This window comes from Tachypleus tridentatus, chromosome 3, assembly GCF_004210375.1.
Source record: "Tachypleus tridentatus isolate NWPU-2018 chromosome 3, ASM421037v1, whole genome shotgun sequence".
In the NCBI taxonomy this organism is placed as follows: domain Eukaryota; kingdom Metazoa; phylum Arthropoda; class Merostomata; order Xiphosura; family Limulidae; genus Tachypleus; species Tachypleus tridentatus.
Genome location: NC_134827.1, coordinates 102650828 through 102669880, shown reverse-complemented (window position 1 = coordinate 102669880; position 19053 = coordinate 102650828). Strand labels below are relative to the sequence as shown.

General features: G+C 35.8%; 1 protein-coding gene across 1 annotated transcript in view; it reads left to right on the top strand.

Annotated features, from left to right (window-relative positions):
• The window catches only part of LOC143245932 (uncharacterized), an 83688-nt gene that overhangs the window by 24416 nt on the left and 40219 nt on the right, over positions 1–19053 (top strand). Inside the window, exons 2-3 of the mRNA XM_076492185.1 lie at positions 14714–15015; positions 18749–18875. Of these exons, the coding sequence (XP_076348300.1) occupies positions 14714–15015; positions 18749–18875 (429 nt within the window). The remainder of the gene's footprint in view (positions 1–14713; positions 15016–18748; positions 18876–19053) is intronic.

Here is a 19053-nt window from a genome sequence, read left to right as displayed (position 1 = left end):
TGTTATTCTGCTAAACAAAAAGGTACAGAGAGGTCAAGCTATAGCCTCCTTTTGTTATTCTGCTAAACAAAAAGGTGCAGAAAGGTCAAGCTATAGCCTCCTTTTGTTATTCAGCTGAACAAAAAGGTGCAGAGAGGTCAAGCTATAGCCTCCTTTTGTTATTCTGCTAAACAAAAGGTGCAGAGAGGTCAAGCTATAGCCTCCTTTTGTTATTCTGCTAAACAAAAGGTACAGAGAGGTCAAGCTATAGCCTCCTTTTGTTATTCTGCTAAACAAAAGGTGCAGAGGTCAAGCTATAGCCTCCTTTTGTTATTCTGCTAAACAAAAGGTGCAGAGGTCAAGCTATAGCCTCCTTTTGTTATTCTGCTAAACAAAAAGGTGCAGAGAGGTCAAGCTATAGCCTCCTTTTGTTATTCTGCTAAACAAAAAGGTGCAGAGAGGTCAAGCTACAGCCTCCTTTTGTTATTCTGCTAAACAAAAAGGTGCAGATAGGTCAAGCTATAGCCTCCTTTTGTTATTCTGCTAAACAAAAAGGTACAGAGAGGTCAAGCTATAGCCTCCTTTTGTTATTCTGCTAAACAAAAAGGTGCAGAGAGGTCAAGCTATAGCCTCCTTTTGTTAATCAGCTGAACAAAAAGGTGCAGAGAGGTCAAGCTATAGTCTCCTTTTGTTATTCTGCTAAACAAAAAGGTGCAGAGAGGTCAAGCTATAGCCTCCTTTTGTTATTCTGCTAAACAAAAAGGTACAGAGAGGTCAAGCTATAGCCTCCTTTTGTTATTCTGCTAAACAAAAAGGTGCAGAGAGGTCAAGCTATAGCCTCCTTTTGTTATTCTGCTAAACAAAAAGGTGTAGAGAGGTCAAGCTATAGCCTCCTTTTGTTATTCTTCTGCGACACTTTGCACTTTAAGCTGTTTTATTTGGCGATTTTCGTTATATACGCTAAATATTTTAATTTGTTTTGAATTTCGTGCAAAACTACACGCTATCCGTCCCTAATTTACCAGTGTAAGATTACATACCAGTGTAACATTACATACCAGTGTAAGTTTACATACCAGTGTAAGATTACATACCAGTGTAACATTACATACCAGTGTAAGATTACATACCAGTGTAACATTACATACCAGTGTAAGATTACATACCAGTGTAAGATTACAGCGAAAGCAACTTGTCATCACCACCCACCACCACCTCTTGGGCTACTATTTCACCAACGAATAGAGGAACTGACCACAACATTATGATACCCCCACAGTTGAAAGGGTGAACATGTTTGGGGTGACGGAGATTCGAACCCGTGACCCTCAGATTACAAGTCGAGTGCCTTAACCATCAGGCCATGCCACGCCAGGAATATATTTAAAACAGTGTCATTTATATCAGTTTATCATTGAGCTTCTCAGACTTTCAGTTAAAGTGTGTTTTACCGCAGATACTGAGAGAATGTGTTTTCAACACTTCCATTTCATAACACAATAAAAAGAAAGTTAATGTTGGTAAAAGACGAGAACTAATATTAAATTGAACACAATTCAAAAGGAAGAAATTGTTTGAGGTGTTTATTTTAATATGCCTATAGTATGATTGATTTTTAAACACACACACATATATAATAACACATTGTACGTTGATTAAGTCCCATTGTTTATTAAGATGTCGTGAATGTACTTTTATTAACTTACATCTGCAGGTCTCCCCTGGTGTTGGTTAAAAGAAACTTCTTGGCTCCTTAAAGTAACTGGATTTGTCATTATTACTTCTAAAGGAAGGTCGTTCTCAATAGACTATACTATATGTTAGTTAAACATTTGTACTTTCGTGACCATGCGCCTTTAGTGAAACGTTTGTCATGGATAAAAGGCGAATGGCCAGGCTCACACCTTCGAAACATCAAGCGCTAATTGGGTTATTTTATCTTATTCTAAAATGCTTTACTCTCATATGAAATTCCGTAACGTATAAAGTTTATTTTATATGTGTTATTAGTATGTTTTCTTTCGTTTGCAATTTCTAAAAATCTGAAACTGCTAATTATGCCTGGAAGCGGACATTGTTATGTTAAACGAGGGATTTCTAGACGTGCCTAAAGAATGTACGAGAAAGGTTCAGTCATAAACAACGTTTTTCTTTAAGCCGTGGTAGTAAAAACACCCTTTATTGTATAAACCATCACTTCTTAATACAGCGATGCGGGTTGTTAGAAAAAAAACCGATAACACGAAATACCCCTGCACTGTATAAGACCTGTGAACTCAAAGTACCAAACTGAGCTAACAATAAACATACTTTGCTTATTAAGACGTTTTTTTCAGCTTGGGTGGCAGAGAGCTGAGGAAATAAGGTCCGCATGATGGCGCTGCATATCATAATATATGGGGTCCATAAATATTTGAAAAGAACAGTAATCCAGGGGTCATTTTATTCCTTCTATCTATCCTTTCGGTAAGTCTTTGCTCCTGTGTTTTAAATAGACAAAGACTTGATTAGTTTAAGCCTGCTGGACTGAATTGTTTGTCTATGAAGTCTGAATTCAGCAGTAACTGCTGGTCTATTTTTCTCCACTGTCTTATTGCTTAAGTGTATAATTTAAAATAATTGTTAGTGAGTTGTTTTTTCTTCAATATTTAACTTGCTAATTTGAACCAAATTTCGCTCCATTAGAACAGTAATAAAGAGTTGTGTACTTCTATAGGGCTGTGCCCTATGACCTTCATACACCTTACTTCAAATACATAAAGGCACTAGAATAAATATCAACTTTCTGGTCATTTCAATTGTTATTCAGTTTTCACGTGAGCTATAGCGAAAATACTTTGTTGTGATATTCGTGGCACCATCCATGCAACAATGAAAATGGCATTTGGTCATATATATAAATGTAGCTACCTTACTATCATGCCAAAAGATAGGACACGAGCAATGATTTGTTTGATTTTTGCAGAAGACAATGGTTTTCAGTCACTGGTCTGAGGATCGGCGCTATTCCTTTACAATCAAGATGCCGCTATGTAGAATATCACAAAAAGAAATAACTGAAGATGGCGGGATGTGATACATTCCGTGAAAACGAAAAGGATCACAAACTATCAGATGTTATAAAAAAATGGAAATCAAATGGAAATATTTGTACCGTTAATGGAAAAATATCAATAGTCACACATTGCTAGTAACTGGCTATAAAGTGAAAGGTAATGGTATTTAATCATACCTTAGAAAGGGCGTCATAATAATAACCACCATGTGTCAGTACGTCCATCAGAAGGACATCTTCACGTAAACTGGAATGATAACCACCATGTATCAGTACGTCCATCAGAAGGACATCTTCACGTAAACTGGAATAATAACCACCATGTATCAGTACGTCCATCAGAAGGACATCTTCACGTAAACTGGAATGATAACTACCATGTGTCAGCACATCCATCAGAAAAACATGTTAATATCAACTGGAAGGCATAACTTGTGGTTTTTAGAACACAAACTGTGAACAGCCAACTACTGGAATCTATGATATGGTTTTATAAGCGACTTTTTTATCCTTTCTGAAATGACGTACAAGTTAAAAACAAAACAAAACATGACGTTTCTAGTGACGGGTTATTTGTATTGAAAATGTTTTCGTGATAGAGGTCGGGCCTTTTGGTTCTTTAAAAAAGGCAGATAACAGCAACACATTTCCATAATATTGTTTTCGATCACAATGTATCATTGTGCTCAGAGCCTTAATACAACAATCTATTCCACTCATATTGCACGGCGTTGACCTAAATCGTCTTGTTTGGCCAGCACAGTGGCCGAACTTCAATCAAAATGAGTATTATTTAAATGAGCTCGAACGTTGTATCGGCCACATTAAACCTCTGCTGATACCTGAAAGACATTTGCAGTCCATTCCAGTCGATCAACTAGCTGGACTCGAACAAGGACGTTTTATGCTGGCATTTCCCGCCGAATCCACATCATTAGTGGTTACTAAGAGTAAATATCATACGGATCAAACTCTTCATTGTTACATTTCAAGTTTATTGCACTCAATATTAAGTGCCTTAAGTGGTTATTCGTGGCACAATTCAAGTTCATTGCACTCAATATTAAGTGCCTTAAGTGGTTATTCGTGGCACATTTCAAGTTCATTGCACTCAATATTAAGTGCCTTAAGTGGTTATTCATGGTACATTTCAAGTTTATTGCACCCAGCATCAAGTGTTTACACCGGCAACTAAGATTATATTTCAAACTTATTTCATCTACGGTATGAAGTAGCTACACTAGTGTGTAAGGGAAGATTTAGGTAATGATATGGTATGAAGTAGTTACACTAGTGTGTAAGGGAAGATTTAGGTAATGATATGGTATGAAGTAGCTACACTAGTGTGTAAGGGAAGATTTAGGTAATGATATGGTATGAAGTAGCTACACTAGTGTGTAAGGGAAGATTTAGGTAATGATATGGTATGAAGTAGCTACACTAGTGTGTAAGGGAAGATTTAGGTAATGATATGGTATGAAGTAGCTACACTAATGTGTAAGGAAAGATTTAGGTAATGATATGGTATGAAGTAGCTACACTAGTGTGTAAGGAAAGATTTAGGTAATGATATGGTATGAAGTAGCTACACTAGTGTGTAAGGGAAGATTTAGGTAATGATATGGTATGAAGTAGCTACACTAGTGTGTAAGGGAAGATTTAGGTAATGATATGGTATGGAAGTAGCTACACTACTAGTGTGTAAGGGAAGATTTAGGTAATGATATGGTATGGAAGTAGCTACACTAATGTGTAAGGAAAGATTTAGGTAATGATATGGTATGAAGTAGCTACACTAGTGTGTAAGGGAAGATTTAGGTAATGATATGGTGTGAAGTAGCTACACTAGTGTGTAAGGGAAGATTTAGGTAATGATATGGTATGAAGTAGCTACACTAGTGTGTAAGGGAAGATTTAGGTAATGATATGGTATGAAGTAGCTACACTAGTGTGTAAGGGAAGATTTAGGTAATGATATGGTATGAAGTAGCTACACTAATGTGTAAGGAAAGATTTAGGTAATGATATGGTATGGAAGTAGCTACACTAGTGTGTAGGGAAGATTTAGGTAATGATATGGTATGAAGTAGCTACACTAGTGTGTAAGGAAAGATTTAGGTAATGATATGGTATGAAGTAGCTACACTAGTGTGTAAGGGAAGATTTAGGTAATGATATGGTATGAAGTAGCTACACTTGTGTGTAAGGGAAGATTTAGGTGATGATATGGTATGAAGTAGCTACGCTAGTGTGTAAGGGAAGATTTAGGTAATGATATGGTATGGAAGTAGCTACACTAGTGTGTAAGGGAAGATTTAGGTAATGATATGGTATGATAGCTAGCTACGCTAGTGTGTAAGGGAAAGATTTAGGTAATGATATGGTATGAAGTAGCTACGCTAGTGTGTAAGGAAAGATTTAGGTAATGATATGGTATGAAGTAGCTACGCTAGTGTGTAAGGGAAGATTTAGGTAATGATATGGTATGGAAGTAGCTACACTTGTGTGTAAGGGAAGATTTAGGTGATGATATGGTATGAAGTAGCTACACTAGTGTGTAAGGGAAGATTTAGGTAATGATATGGTATGAAGTAGCTACACTAGTGTGTAAGGGAAGATTTAGGTGATGATATGGTATGAAGTAGCTACACTAGTGTGTAAGGGAAGATTTAGGTAATGATATGGTGTGAAGTAGCTACACTAGTGTGTAAGGGAAGATTTAGGTAATGATATGGTATGAAGTAGCTACACTAGTGTGTAAGGGAAGATTTAGGTAATGATATGGTGTGAAGTAGCTACACTAATGTGTAAGGAAAGATTTAGGTAATGATATGGTATGAAGTAGCTACACTAGTGTGTAAGGAAAGATTTAGGTAATGATATGGTATGAAGTAGCTACACTAGTGTGTAAGGGAAGATTTAGGTAATGATATGGTATGAAGTACTTCTACACTAGTGTGTAAGGGGAAGATTTAGGTAATGATATGGTATGAAGTAGCTACACTAGTGTGGGGGAAGATTTAGGTAATGATATGGTATGAAGTAGCTACACTAATGTGTAAGGAAAGATTTAGGTAATGATATGGTATGAAGTAGCTACACTAGTGTGTAAGGGAAGATTTAGGTAATGATATGGTGTGAAGTAGCTACACTAGTGTGTAAGGGAAGATTTTAGGTAAGATATGGTATGAAGTATAGTGTGTAAGGGAAGATTTAGGTAATGATAGTAGTACTACACTAGTGTGTAAGGGAAGATTTAGGTAATGATATGGTATGAAGTAGCTACACTAATGTGTAAGGAAAGATTTAGGTAATGATATGGTATGAAGTAGCTACACTAGTGTGTAAGGGAAGATTTAGGTAATGATATGGTATGAAGTAGCTACACTAGTGTGTAAGGGAAAGATTTAGGGTAATGATATGGTATGAAGTAGCTACACTAGTGTGTAAGGGAAGATTTAGGTAATGATATGGTATGAAGTACACTTGTGTGTAAGGGAAGATTTAGGTGATGATATGGTATGAAGTAGCTACTACTAGTGTGTAAGGGGAAGATTTAGGTAATGATATGGTATGAAGTAGCTACACTAGTGTGTAAGGGAAGATTTAGGTAATGATATGGTATGAAGTAGCTACGCTAGTGTGTAAGGGAAAGATTTAGGTAATGATATGGTATGGAAAGTAGCTAAGCTAAGTGTGTAAGGAAAGATTTAGGTAATGATATGGTATGAAGTAGCTACACTAGTGTGTAAGGGAAGATTTAGGTAATGATATGGTATGAAGTAGCTACACTGTGTGTAAGGGAAGATTTAGGTGATGATATGGTATGAAGTAGCTACGCTAGTGTGTAAGGGAAGATTTAGGTAATGATATGGTATGAAGTAGCTACACTAGTGTGTAAGGGAAGATTTAGGTAATGATATGGTATGAAGTAGCTACACTAATGTGTAAGGAAAGATTTAGGTAATGATATGGTATGAAGTAGCTACACTAGTGTGTAAGGGAAGATTTAGGTAATGATATGGTATGAAGTAGCTACACTAATTGTGTAAGGGAAGATTTAGGTAATGATATGGTATGAAGTAGCTACACTAGTGTGTAAGGGAAGATTTAGGTAATGATATGGTATGGTAGTGCTACACTAATGTGTAAGGGGAAGATTTAGGTAATGATATGGTATGAAGTAGCTACACTAGTGTGTAAGGGAAGATTTAGGTAATGATATGGTGTGAAGTAGCTACACTAGTGTGTAAGGGAAGATTTAGGTAATGATATGGTATGAAGTAGCTACACTAATTAGTGTGTAAGGGAAGATTTAGGTAATGATATGGTATGAAGTAGCTACACTATGTAGGAAAAGATTTAGGTAATGATATGGTATGAAGTAGCTACACTAGTGTGTAAGGGAAGATTTAGGTAATGATATGGTATGAAATGCTACACAGTGTGTAAGGGAAGATTTAGGTGATGATATGGTATGAAGTAGCTACACTAGTGTGTAAAGGGAAAGATTTAGGTAATGATATGGTATGAAGTAGCTACACTAGTGTGTAAGGGAAGATTTAGGTAATGATATGGTATGAAGTGCTTCACTTAGTGTGTAAGGAAAAGATTTAGGTAATGATATGGTATGAAGTAGCTACACTAGTGTGTAAGGGAAGATTTAGGTAATGATATGGTATGAAGTAGCTACACTAGTGTGTAAGGGAAGATTTAGGTAATGATATGGTATGAAGTAGCTACACTAGTGTGTAAGGGAAGATTTAGGTAATGATATGGTATGAAGTAGCTACACTAGTGTGTAAGGAAAGATTTAGGTAATGATATGGTATGAAGTAGCTACACTAGTGTGTAAAGGAAGATTTAGGTAATGATATGGTATGAAGTAGCTACACTTGTGTGTAAGGGAAGATTTAGGTGATGATATGGTATGAAGTAGCTACACTAGTGTGTAAGGGAAGATTTAGGTAATGATATGGTATGAAGTAGCTACACTAGTGTGTAAGGGAAGATTTAGGTAATGATATGGTATGAAGTAGCTACACTTGTGTGTAAGGGAAGATTTAGGTAATGATATGGTATGAAGTAGCTACACTAGTGTGTAAGGGAAGATTTAGGTAATGATATGGTATGAAGTAGCTACACTAGTGTGTAAGGGAAGATTTAGGTAATGATATGGTATGAAGTAGCTACGCTAGTGTGTAAGGAAAGATTTAGGTAATGATATGGTATGAAGTAGCTACACTAGTGTGTAAGGGAAGATTTAGGTAATGATATGGTATGAAGTATACACACTAGTGTGTAAGGGAAGATTTAGGTAATGATATGGTATGAAGTAGCTACACTAGTGTGTAAGGGGAAGATTTAGGTAATGATATGGTATGAAGTAGCTACACTTGTGTGTAAGGGAAGATTTAGGTGATGATATGGTATGAAGTAGCTACACTAGTGTGTAAGGGAAGATTTAGGTAATGATATGGTATGAAGTAGCTACACTAGTGTGTAAGGGAAGATTTAGGTAATGATATGGTATGAAGTAGCTACGCTAGTGTGTAAGGAAAGATTTAGGTAATGATATGGTATGAAGTAGCTACACTAGTGTGTAAGGGAAGATTTAGGTAATGATATGGTATGAAGTAGCTACACTAGTGTGTAAGGGAAGATTTAGATAATGATATGGTATGAAGTAGCTACACTAGTGTGTAAGGAAAGATTTAGGTAATGATATGGTATGAAGTAGCTACACTAGTGTGTAAGGGAAGATTTAGGTAATGATATGGTATGAAGTAGCTACACTTGTGTGTAAGGGAAGATTTAGGTGATGATATGGTATGAAGTAGCTACACTAGTGTGTAAGGGAAGATTTAGGTAATGATATGGTATGAAGTAGCTACGCTAGTGTGTAAGGAAAGATTTAGGTAATGATATGGTATGAAGTAGCTACACTAGTGTGTAAGGGAAGATTTAGGTAATGATATGGTATGAAGTAGCTACACTAGTGTGTAAGGGAAGATTTAGGTAATGATATGGTATGAAGTAGCTACACTAGTGTGTAAGGGAAGATTTAGGTAATGATATGGTATGAAGTAGCTACACTAATGTGTAAGGAAAGATTTAGGTAATGATATGGTATGAAGTAGCTACTACTAGTGTAAGGGAAAAGATTTAGGTAATGATATGGTATGAAGTAGCTACACTAGTGTGTAAGGGAAGATTTAGGTAATGATATGGTATGAAGTAGCTACACTAGTGTGTAAGGGAAGATTTAGGTAATGATATGGTATGAAGTAGCTACACTAATGTGTAAGGAAAGATTTAGGTAATGATATGGTATGAAGTAGCTACACTAGTGTGTAAGGGAAGATTTAGGTAATGATATGGTATGAAGTAGCTACACTAGTGTGTAAGGAAAGATTTAGGTAATGATATGGTATGAAGTAGCTACACTTGTGTGTAAGGGAAGATTTAGGTAATGATATGGTATGAAGTAGCTACACTAGTGTGTAAGGGAAGATTTAGGTAATGATATGGTATGAAGTAGCTACACTAGTGTGTAAGGGAAGATTTAGGTAATGATATGGTATGAAGCAGCTACACTAGTGTGTAAGGGAAGATTTAGGTAATGATATGGTATGAAGTAGCTACACTAGTGTGTAAGGGAAGATTTAGGTAATGATATGGTATGAAGTAGTTACACTAGTGTGTAAGGGAAGATTTAGGTAATGATATCCACATCAGGAACAGTATTGATTTCTTGGTTTCATGGAGATGGCGGGATTGGGTGCGTGTGCAATATTCAACCAATCTAATCCGGTAAATCACAAGCGAGAAAACCGAAGAAGTTGTCAAACTCAAAAAACGGAAAAAAATGGACAAATTCATCTTACATAGTTACACTTTGGATTACACCTACCATTAAGTATACACTTACAGGGATGCACCTACCATTAAGTATACGCTTACAGGGTACACCTACCATTATGTATACACTTACAGGGTTGCACCTACCATTAAGTTTACACTTATAGGGTTGCACCTACCATTAAGTATACGCTTACAGGGATGCACCTACCATTATGTATACACTTACAGGGTTGCACCTACCATTAAGTATACACTTACAGGGTTGCACCTACCATTAAGTATACATTTACAGGGTTGCACCTACCATTAAGTAAACACTTACAGGGATGCACCTACCATTAAGTATACACTTACAGGGTAACTAATAATGGATGTCAGCACTTTCAATTCAATACAAAGTGCTTACAATTATTTATATATGTAGTACAACTTTGTAAGATTACAATAATATTTGCATAAATATTTATACTTTAAAATCAAGATTCTAAACGTTTACGCATATATTTGACTATCCATAAAATTCTAAAAACAAACAATAAAAACGTTAAGGTAAGAGATGACATGTAATACCTGTGTTGTGTGGTCATAGTTATTGTACTGAACGTTTATTTATCATTATATTGTTTTAGACAAAATTAGGGGCTATATTATAGAGAAATGTTGTTCTCTACTTTATTTTAATTAAAGTTTTAATACCCATACCAGCCATCTTGAGGGTACATTTTTCTTTAAGTGGGTTTCTCGTCATCATGAGGAACTGGCCGTGCTGACCTAGTGGTTAATGGGTCAGAACTGTAAATCAAAGTGTATGGTTTGTGTTCCGTTGAAACAATACGCAAACTCTCTGTGCTTTGATACAATGAGTATAGTGTACCAGTAACGATGAAGTCGCTTTATTAGATCAAACAAGAGTAGCTGAAGAGACGGTGGTTGGTGCTGTTGACTAGCTATGGTCTCTGTGTTCTATCAGTTCCAACTTAAGGACAGCTACGAGCAGATGACCACTGTGTGACGTCCCACAAAATTCTAAAACATACAAACATAATAAAACTTCGAGAGCCCAGGTGAGAAAATTAAACTGTTTCGCTACGACCAAGGAGCTAAGCCTTAATAAGACAAAGTCGGTTTTGATAGTTTTGTTTATTGTTTTTCGCACAAAGCTATTCGAGGGCTATCTGCGCTAGCCGTCCCTAATTTAGCAGTGTAAGACTAGAGGGAAGGCAACTAGTCATCACCACCAACCGCCAACTCTTGGGCTACTCTTTTACCAACGAATAGTGGGATTGATCGTCACTTTATAACGCCGCCACGGCTGAAAGGGTGAGCATGTTTGGTGCGACGGGGATTCGAACCCGCGACCCTCGGATTACGAGTTGAACGCCTTAACACGCTTGGCCATGCCGGGCCCCGGTTTTGATAGACAAAATCGTACAGGTAATCACGAAAGCATGTTTCTGTAAGGAGGTATAGAACACTTCTAGACTCTTTTCTTCTCTCTTTCTCAACTTTTGAATGTACAACACATTTCTTAAAGAATAGGTTGTAGCACTTTTACCAAGATCTTAATATAAAAGCACTTATATTTCATTCTTTTTTTCTTTCATTCTTCGGGAAGTAAAAAAAAAGAATCGAATTTTTCGTTTCTTTGTTTTTGTTTTCAATGTGGCTTCTCACATGAACGACGTTTCTTGATTTTATAAAATCAGCAACAGGTTTAATGCATCTGATGTACTTTTATATGACACATCTTACAAAGACTGTAGCGTAACCAGTTTTTGTTTCAAACATTAAAAACTAAAGTCGTGCTAGAGTAACAATCAGAAAATCCCATGTAAATGTAGCAGTGTCTTAAAGCGTTACAAATGCATGCCTGACTTGGGTTAACTATAGCTTTACGTACTTTATGTGATGTTCGTTGTTGTTGTTTTTTTCTAATCAAAGAAAAAACACGTGCGTTTTAAAACGAATTCCTGTTCTTCACGTAATATAATTGCTTTTCATAAACTTACAATATCAATAAATACAAAGATAGGTAGATAAAAGTGGAAGATATGATTAGACTGTTTTGAATTTCTCGCAAAGCTACATAAGAGCTATCTGCGCTAGCCGTCCCTAATTTAGCAATGTAAGACTAGAGGGAAGGCAGCTAGTCACCACCACCCACCGCCAACTCTTGGGCTACTCTCATACCAACGTATAATGGAATTGACTGTAATCTAATAACGCCGCACGGCTGAAAGGGCGAGCATGTTTGGTTGCCGTCGATTCGAACCCGCAACTCTCAGATTACGAGTCGAGTGTCTTGACCACCTGGCAACGCCAGACAGGAAGATATGAAAGGTGGGTTAATGGAAGAAGATGGTAAATAATTTAGATTTTACGATGTTTGACTGAACATGGTGAAATGTTGTCGTTACTACGTAATTATTTTTTGGCGTTTGTTTTTTTTTTCCAACTGAAGAAAAAAATCAAGAAATTCGCGAAACATTCAAATTGATCTGTCATAAACACGAACAATTCCAACATCGTCAGAATGTATTGTTGTTTTTTAGTTAACTCTGGATTACGAATTGTTAGAAGCGTCCACAATTTACAGCTATAACAATCAAACGTCTTAACCGTTTGTGCTACTAACATATGATTATGAAAGTCCATTGAAATGGATCTGGTGCTTGGGCGTTGAATTCGCGGTATCGAAACCCATCATCAAATATGCACAAACACACGTGGAGGTATTATAACGTGGTGGTCAATTTCACTATTTCTTAATAAAGGGTATCTCAAGAGTTGGCGGTGGGTGTCATTGACTTCTTAATTTCCTCTAGTCTTTCACTTCAAAATTATTGGCGGATTGCTCAGAAAGTTCTCGAATAGCTTTTGGTGAAATTCAACAACAACAACAATGAAATAAATAATGAAAACAAAACGACTTAAATGAGTTAGATCTCTGGAATCGAGGTGATTACAGTTACCATAAGCCCGGTATGGCCAGGTGGTTAAGGCACTCGACTCGAAATCTGATAGTCGAGGGTTCGAATCCCCTTCACACCAAACATGCTCGCCCCTTCAGCCGTGGTGGCGTTATAATGTGACGGTCAATCCCACTATTCGATGGTAAAAGAGTAGCCAAAGAGTTGGCGGTGGGTGGTGATGACTAGCTGCCTTCTCTCTTGTCTTACACTGCAAAATTAGGGACGGCTAGCGCAGATAGCCCTCGTGTAGCTTTGCGCGAAATTCAAAAACAAACAAACAAGCCTGTTTTTCCCTTCCTCTGTGATTGTGATAAAAATGCTTATTACTGTTTAACAGTGTATCACACACTTTCAACTTTGACCTGATCTCCACTCTTGATATCCATCTTCTCTTTTAATTATACTTGAATGATGATGTATTCCTTATATATATCCCGACATGAAAGACACAGACAGAAACTCGAATGACAATGGCTTTTCTTTCCACTTGTTACAGTCTTTAATTAGAAACTGACGTCAAACCAAAAGCCAGTGCATATTACGACTGCATTTATTCTATGCCTTCACGTCTTCGCTGAAATGTGATATTTGTCATTAAGAAACGTATAATTTGCTTTTAGTTATTCTGGAGTTGCGAAAATCAAATTATGAATGGAGTTGCTTTTCTTCAAAACGTTAATACATATTTCATTCATTTTCTGTTGTTTTGTTAACACCATGCTTCTAACAGTAAAACATTTATGAAAAGTTATTTAAATGAATAGTTTAAGATAAATTAATGTATACGTCGATGGAGCTCATACGTTCGAACCGTAGCCTTCTTTATTTTTACTCAGAGGTATTATGGGCTTTCCTACTGCTCTATCCTTGACTGATTATAGACTTGGAAGGTGAATGTTGTTCCCTAACTAGTTTTTATCTTCAGATGGTAATTACCACTCAGAAACTGCCCGAACGGAGTTATTTGATTCAGTTTCAAGCTTGACATGCTTGAAGTGGAAAGGGAAAAGATTCTTCATCAAGAGGACGACACCGTCTGGTTATTTATTGAAGCCTGAAATAAATTCTGAAAAAAAAATCAACACAACTAATCGCACTTACCCAGTTTATATTTCTGGTATTTCTGGTCCCTACATAATCACTGACTAATTGGAATTCAGATGCACTTAACGAATAGTGACAGCTGTTAGATCAGTGTGATTTTTATGGCACACCAAAACTTGAATTATCAACGTCTAGTTTAACTTGTCTAAATGAATTCGTTAGTTTGATTTGTTTTTAATTTCGCGCAAAGCTACTCGAGGGCTATCTGCGCTAGCCATCCTTAATTTAGCAGTGTAAGACCAGAGGTAAGGCAGCTTGTCGTCATCACCCACCGCCAATTCTTGTGCTACTCTTTTACCAACGAATAGTGGGATTGATCGTAACATTATAACGACCCCACAGCTGAAAGGTCGAGCATGTTTGGTGCGACATTTGTTTCTGATATATTACTCACAACATCAAACTTATAACGCAGCTTATAACGAAATATTATGGAAAGCGTTTTGGTAATTTTTTTTTTCAATAATGTAATATATTTTTCTTTCATTGACTTACTTATCAAAGTATACACAAATGGGCGTGCAAGGACAACCTCAAAGGACCAAGGATTCATCGTTGTCCATTTGTGGTGACTATAAATATTATTTGTAGTTGATTAAGATAGTCAATGCATAGATAAAGTGTTAAAGGTTTCTTGTTGTTTTCCCCTTCCTAGAAAATTCTAGTAATCAATGTGGCACACATGTAATTGGTTTTATTAAAAAAAAAAAAATAGTTATTTTATTTTCTGAATTTCTAGGCAAAGCTTTTGAGATTACGTACGTTCGTCTAAAATTTCACACAAGCCGCCCCGAGAGTTTTGTCATTTATAAACGAACAAGTGAAAACGAATCCTGGATTCCTTACCAATATTATAGCGCCACCTGTAGGGCCACTTACGGACTACCCGACAATTTACATGTTAGTCAGGACGAAGAAATGAGAGCTTTGTGCACATCCGAATTCAGCGACATATCACCCCTCACAGGTGGAAATGTGGCGTTCAGCACTTTGGAAGGAAGGCCTAGCGCATACAACTTTGAAAACAGTCCAGTTTTACAGGTGAATGATGCAGGTGTTACTACGTAGTATTCGGTGTGAACTTTTAAATTAGTGATTTACATGTTAGACGAGGTTATTCATTATCATTTTAAATAAAATAGGCATTTGGTTCAAGACAAGTGTTTCAGTGAAATTTATTATTGATATTAAAAACATTAATAATAAAGAATTATAACTACAGCGCTCAGATCGCAAAGAATTATCAGTCAGATACCATTACTATTGAGAACATTTTCGGCCGTATTCCTAATAACATCTCACGAGGTTTAACAAACTAAATCCTATAAACACACACCAAAAGAACAATATAAAATAAACGTCATTAGCGTCATTATAACTAAAATAAGTGTTTTAAATACTATAATTAATAAGATTTAATTAAACTATAAAGAAACTTAAGGTTTCGGTAATTTCCTTTTAAGTAACATTTGAAACTCCCCCTATATTTGTTTTTATTTTAAGTGAACGGATTTTTAATTCTCTTATTTTCATCTTTAAAAACATTCCAAAAACACGTCATTGTTAATATTCAGTGCATTTGAGATGAGTTTTCTTTTCGTTTAAATAAGGAACTCTGGAATGTAAATTAGCTTGGCAACATAATAAATTAAGATATTTTAATAACTCTTCAAATAATTGGAAACTAAGGTAGGAGAGCATAATATAAATTATGGTAACTATTATTTATGAATCTCAGATTTTAGAGCTGATATATTCGATGAATATATTGGCCAAGTAATATAATAGGGGAAATTGGTTACGTGTTTATGTGTATATAAATGGTAAAATATAAAAAGATAACTCGTAATGTATGGCGGCACTTAACATATAGAGTAAATTAAATTTTTTTTCTAAGTCCATCTTGATTCTTTCATACCGAAGTCATACCATAACAAAATGTCTGTCGGTGGGACAGTGACAAGTTTATGAACTTACAACGCTAAAATTCGAGATTTGATTCCCTGCAGTACACAAAGCAAAAAATCGAGCGTGTCTTTGCATTGAAACAAACGATGATTTATTTGTAATAAACCTACGTTGATGATTCTAACAAGTTAGATGAAAAACAAACAAACATGTTTTTGTTACAAAAAGCTCTCCTATATTGTCAATAATAACAGTTTGTTAGTTGTGTAAATAGGAGGGATATCAAATTATATATTACCCTTTTTCAATAATAACAGTTGTTTGTTGTGTAACTAGGAGGGATATAAAATTGTTTATTACTCTTTTTTCAATAATAACAGTTGTTTGTTATGTAAATAGGATGGATATCAAATTATATATTACCCTTTTTATTGTCAATAATAACAGTTGTTTGTTATGTAAATAGGATGGATATCAAATTATATATTACCCTGTTTATTTTCGATAATAACGGTTGTTTGTTGTGTAAATAGGAGGGATATAAATTTATTTATTACCTTTTTATTTTCAATAATAACGGTTGTTTGTTGTGTAAATAGGAGGGATATAAATTTATTAATTACCTTTTTTTATTGACAATAATAACGGTTGTTTGTTGTGTAAATAGGAGGGATATAAATTTATTTATTACCTTTTTTTTCAATAATAACGGTTGTTTGTTGTGTAAATAGGAGGGATATAAATTTATTAATTACCTTTTTTTATTGACAATAATAACGGTTGTTTGTTGTGTAAATAGGAGGGATATCAAATTATTTTTTACCCTTTTATTTTCAATAATAACGGTTTTTTATAGTGTAAATTCTAGGAAAATCACATTATTTATTACTAAGTAGGAATGCACGTAATTGCCCTGTGTTAGAGCTCTAGATTTAAAAGCTGGCAAGGCAGGTTTTGATCCTTGCGATAATCCAAAATATTTTCCCCACTTTATGCTGTGGGTGCAGTATAGGTGTGACAGTCAGTCCCTTAGTGTAGATTTTTTTATTTTAGGGATTTAATGGCAGTTTTTATCTAGTCTGTAGTTCAAGGTTAGGGAAGGCATCAGATAACTTCATCAGCTTTGCCATAAATACAATATACAGATTAGCTTTGGTTTGGTTTGAATTCCGTACAAAGCTACTCGAGGGCTATCTGCGCTAGCCGTCCCTAATTTAGCAGGGAAGGCAGCTAGTCATCACCACCCACTGTCAATTCTTGGGTTACTCTTTTACCAACGAATGATGGAATTGACCATCACATTATAACGCCCCCACGGCTGAAAGGGGCGAGCATGTTTGGTGTGACGGGAATTCGAACTCGCTATCCTCGGATTACGAGTCGAGTGCCTTAACCACCTGGCCATGCCGGGCCTACATAATAAGATGAGAACAGTTATATCTAACTAATCAAAAACACCTCAAGCGTGAGGAAATAAAAGTGCTGTTATAAAAGAATTGACCGTATGACTAAATGAAATAAAAAAATTGGCTACCAAACTGGTAGCTACACTTATAACACTAAGAACTTTAAACCAAATATCCATTCATCAGTTAGCTGGGTCGTGTGTTTTGTTCAACTTGGGATACGAAAGTTGGTAAAACAAAATACGAGGTCTAGCTAACCAGTGACTGAATATTTACTGTAAAAAGTACCCCTACGAACTAGTTGTAAATTACGTGGATTATTTTGTAGGTTATGTTTTATTCTGCTAGTAATGAAAAAAATTGCAATCGGTAAATGTAAAAAAAAATAAATTGTAGTTTGGAGAATCGAACTCTGAATTTTAGCGTTGCAATTTCGTTGATTTGCTGTTGTTCCGCAGTAGAAGAACGTGGGTTAAAATTTAAGTTTGAAATTTCAAGGATTTCGAAAGTTATACGAATTGTGAAACATGTTTACTGTGCAAGTAAAACTGTTTATATGTTCGACTTGAAAGCAATTTGAATGTTTTTTGACATATTCATTTTAAATTTTTGACATAAACCAATTAGAAAAATATTGCGTTTCAATTATGATATAAAATAACTTAAGCTCTGAAATCAGTTTAACGTTTTCTTCTTACGTTCATGACATTCTATTCAGACAAACCATAAATCAGAAGATGTAGATTGTAGACGCTGATTACTCAAACTTAGTGTGAAAAGAGTTTTCCAATCAAACTTAAAATAACACCTCCTGGTGACGTTTTATCAACATATCCTATTGTCAGACATTTAAAACGATCACATTAGTAAAATAACTTGTTTGTTTTTGAATTTTCGCGCAAAGCTACTCCAGGGCTATCTGCGCTAGCCGTCCCTAATTTAGTAGTGTAAGACTAGAATGAAGGCAGCTAGTCATTACCACCCACCGCCAACTCTTGGGCTACTATGTTACCAACGAAAAGTAGAATTTACCATCACATTATAATGCCCCCACGGCTGAAAAGGCGAGCATGTTTGGTACGGCGGGAATGCGAACCCGCGACCGTTAGATTACGAGTCGAACTCCTTAAACCACCTGGCTATGCCGGGCCCCAGTACAAATGCATAGGGATATTATGAAGGTGTTAATATTCATTATTTAATACCATTTTATCTCTATGATAGAACTAAATTAGTAGCTGACGTACACGGGCGAGATATTAGGATTATCAGGGGCGACATATAGGTGTCATATGTTAAAGGGAACCCTAAGGATGTATGTCCAAGTTTGGTGACAATCATTCTACCGGTTTACCAGCTATAAAATGACACAAACAAGCATTTTTTTCTTTGAAATAATGGTTTAACTATTTTTGAACGTCATGTTAATTATTTCCTTTTTTTGACTTATCTGGTTTCAGGAATGGGTTACAGCTACAGACATTCGTATTTCTTTGAATCGGATGAACACATTTGGTGATGAGATATTTGGTGATCCCAATGTTCTGAAATCTTATTATTACGCCATAACTGACTTTGCGGTAGGAGGCAGGTAGGTTGTTGTGAACAATGTAGTTAGAACGTAACGAACAGTTAGATCAACTATTGTTGTGAACAATGTAGTTAGAACTTAACGAATAGTTAGATCAACTATTGTTGTGAACAATGTAGTTAGAACGTAACGAACAGTTAGATCAACTATTGTTGTGAACAATGTAGTTAGAAC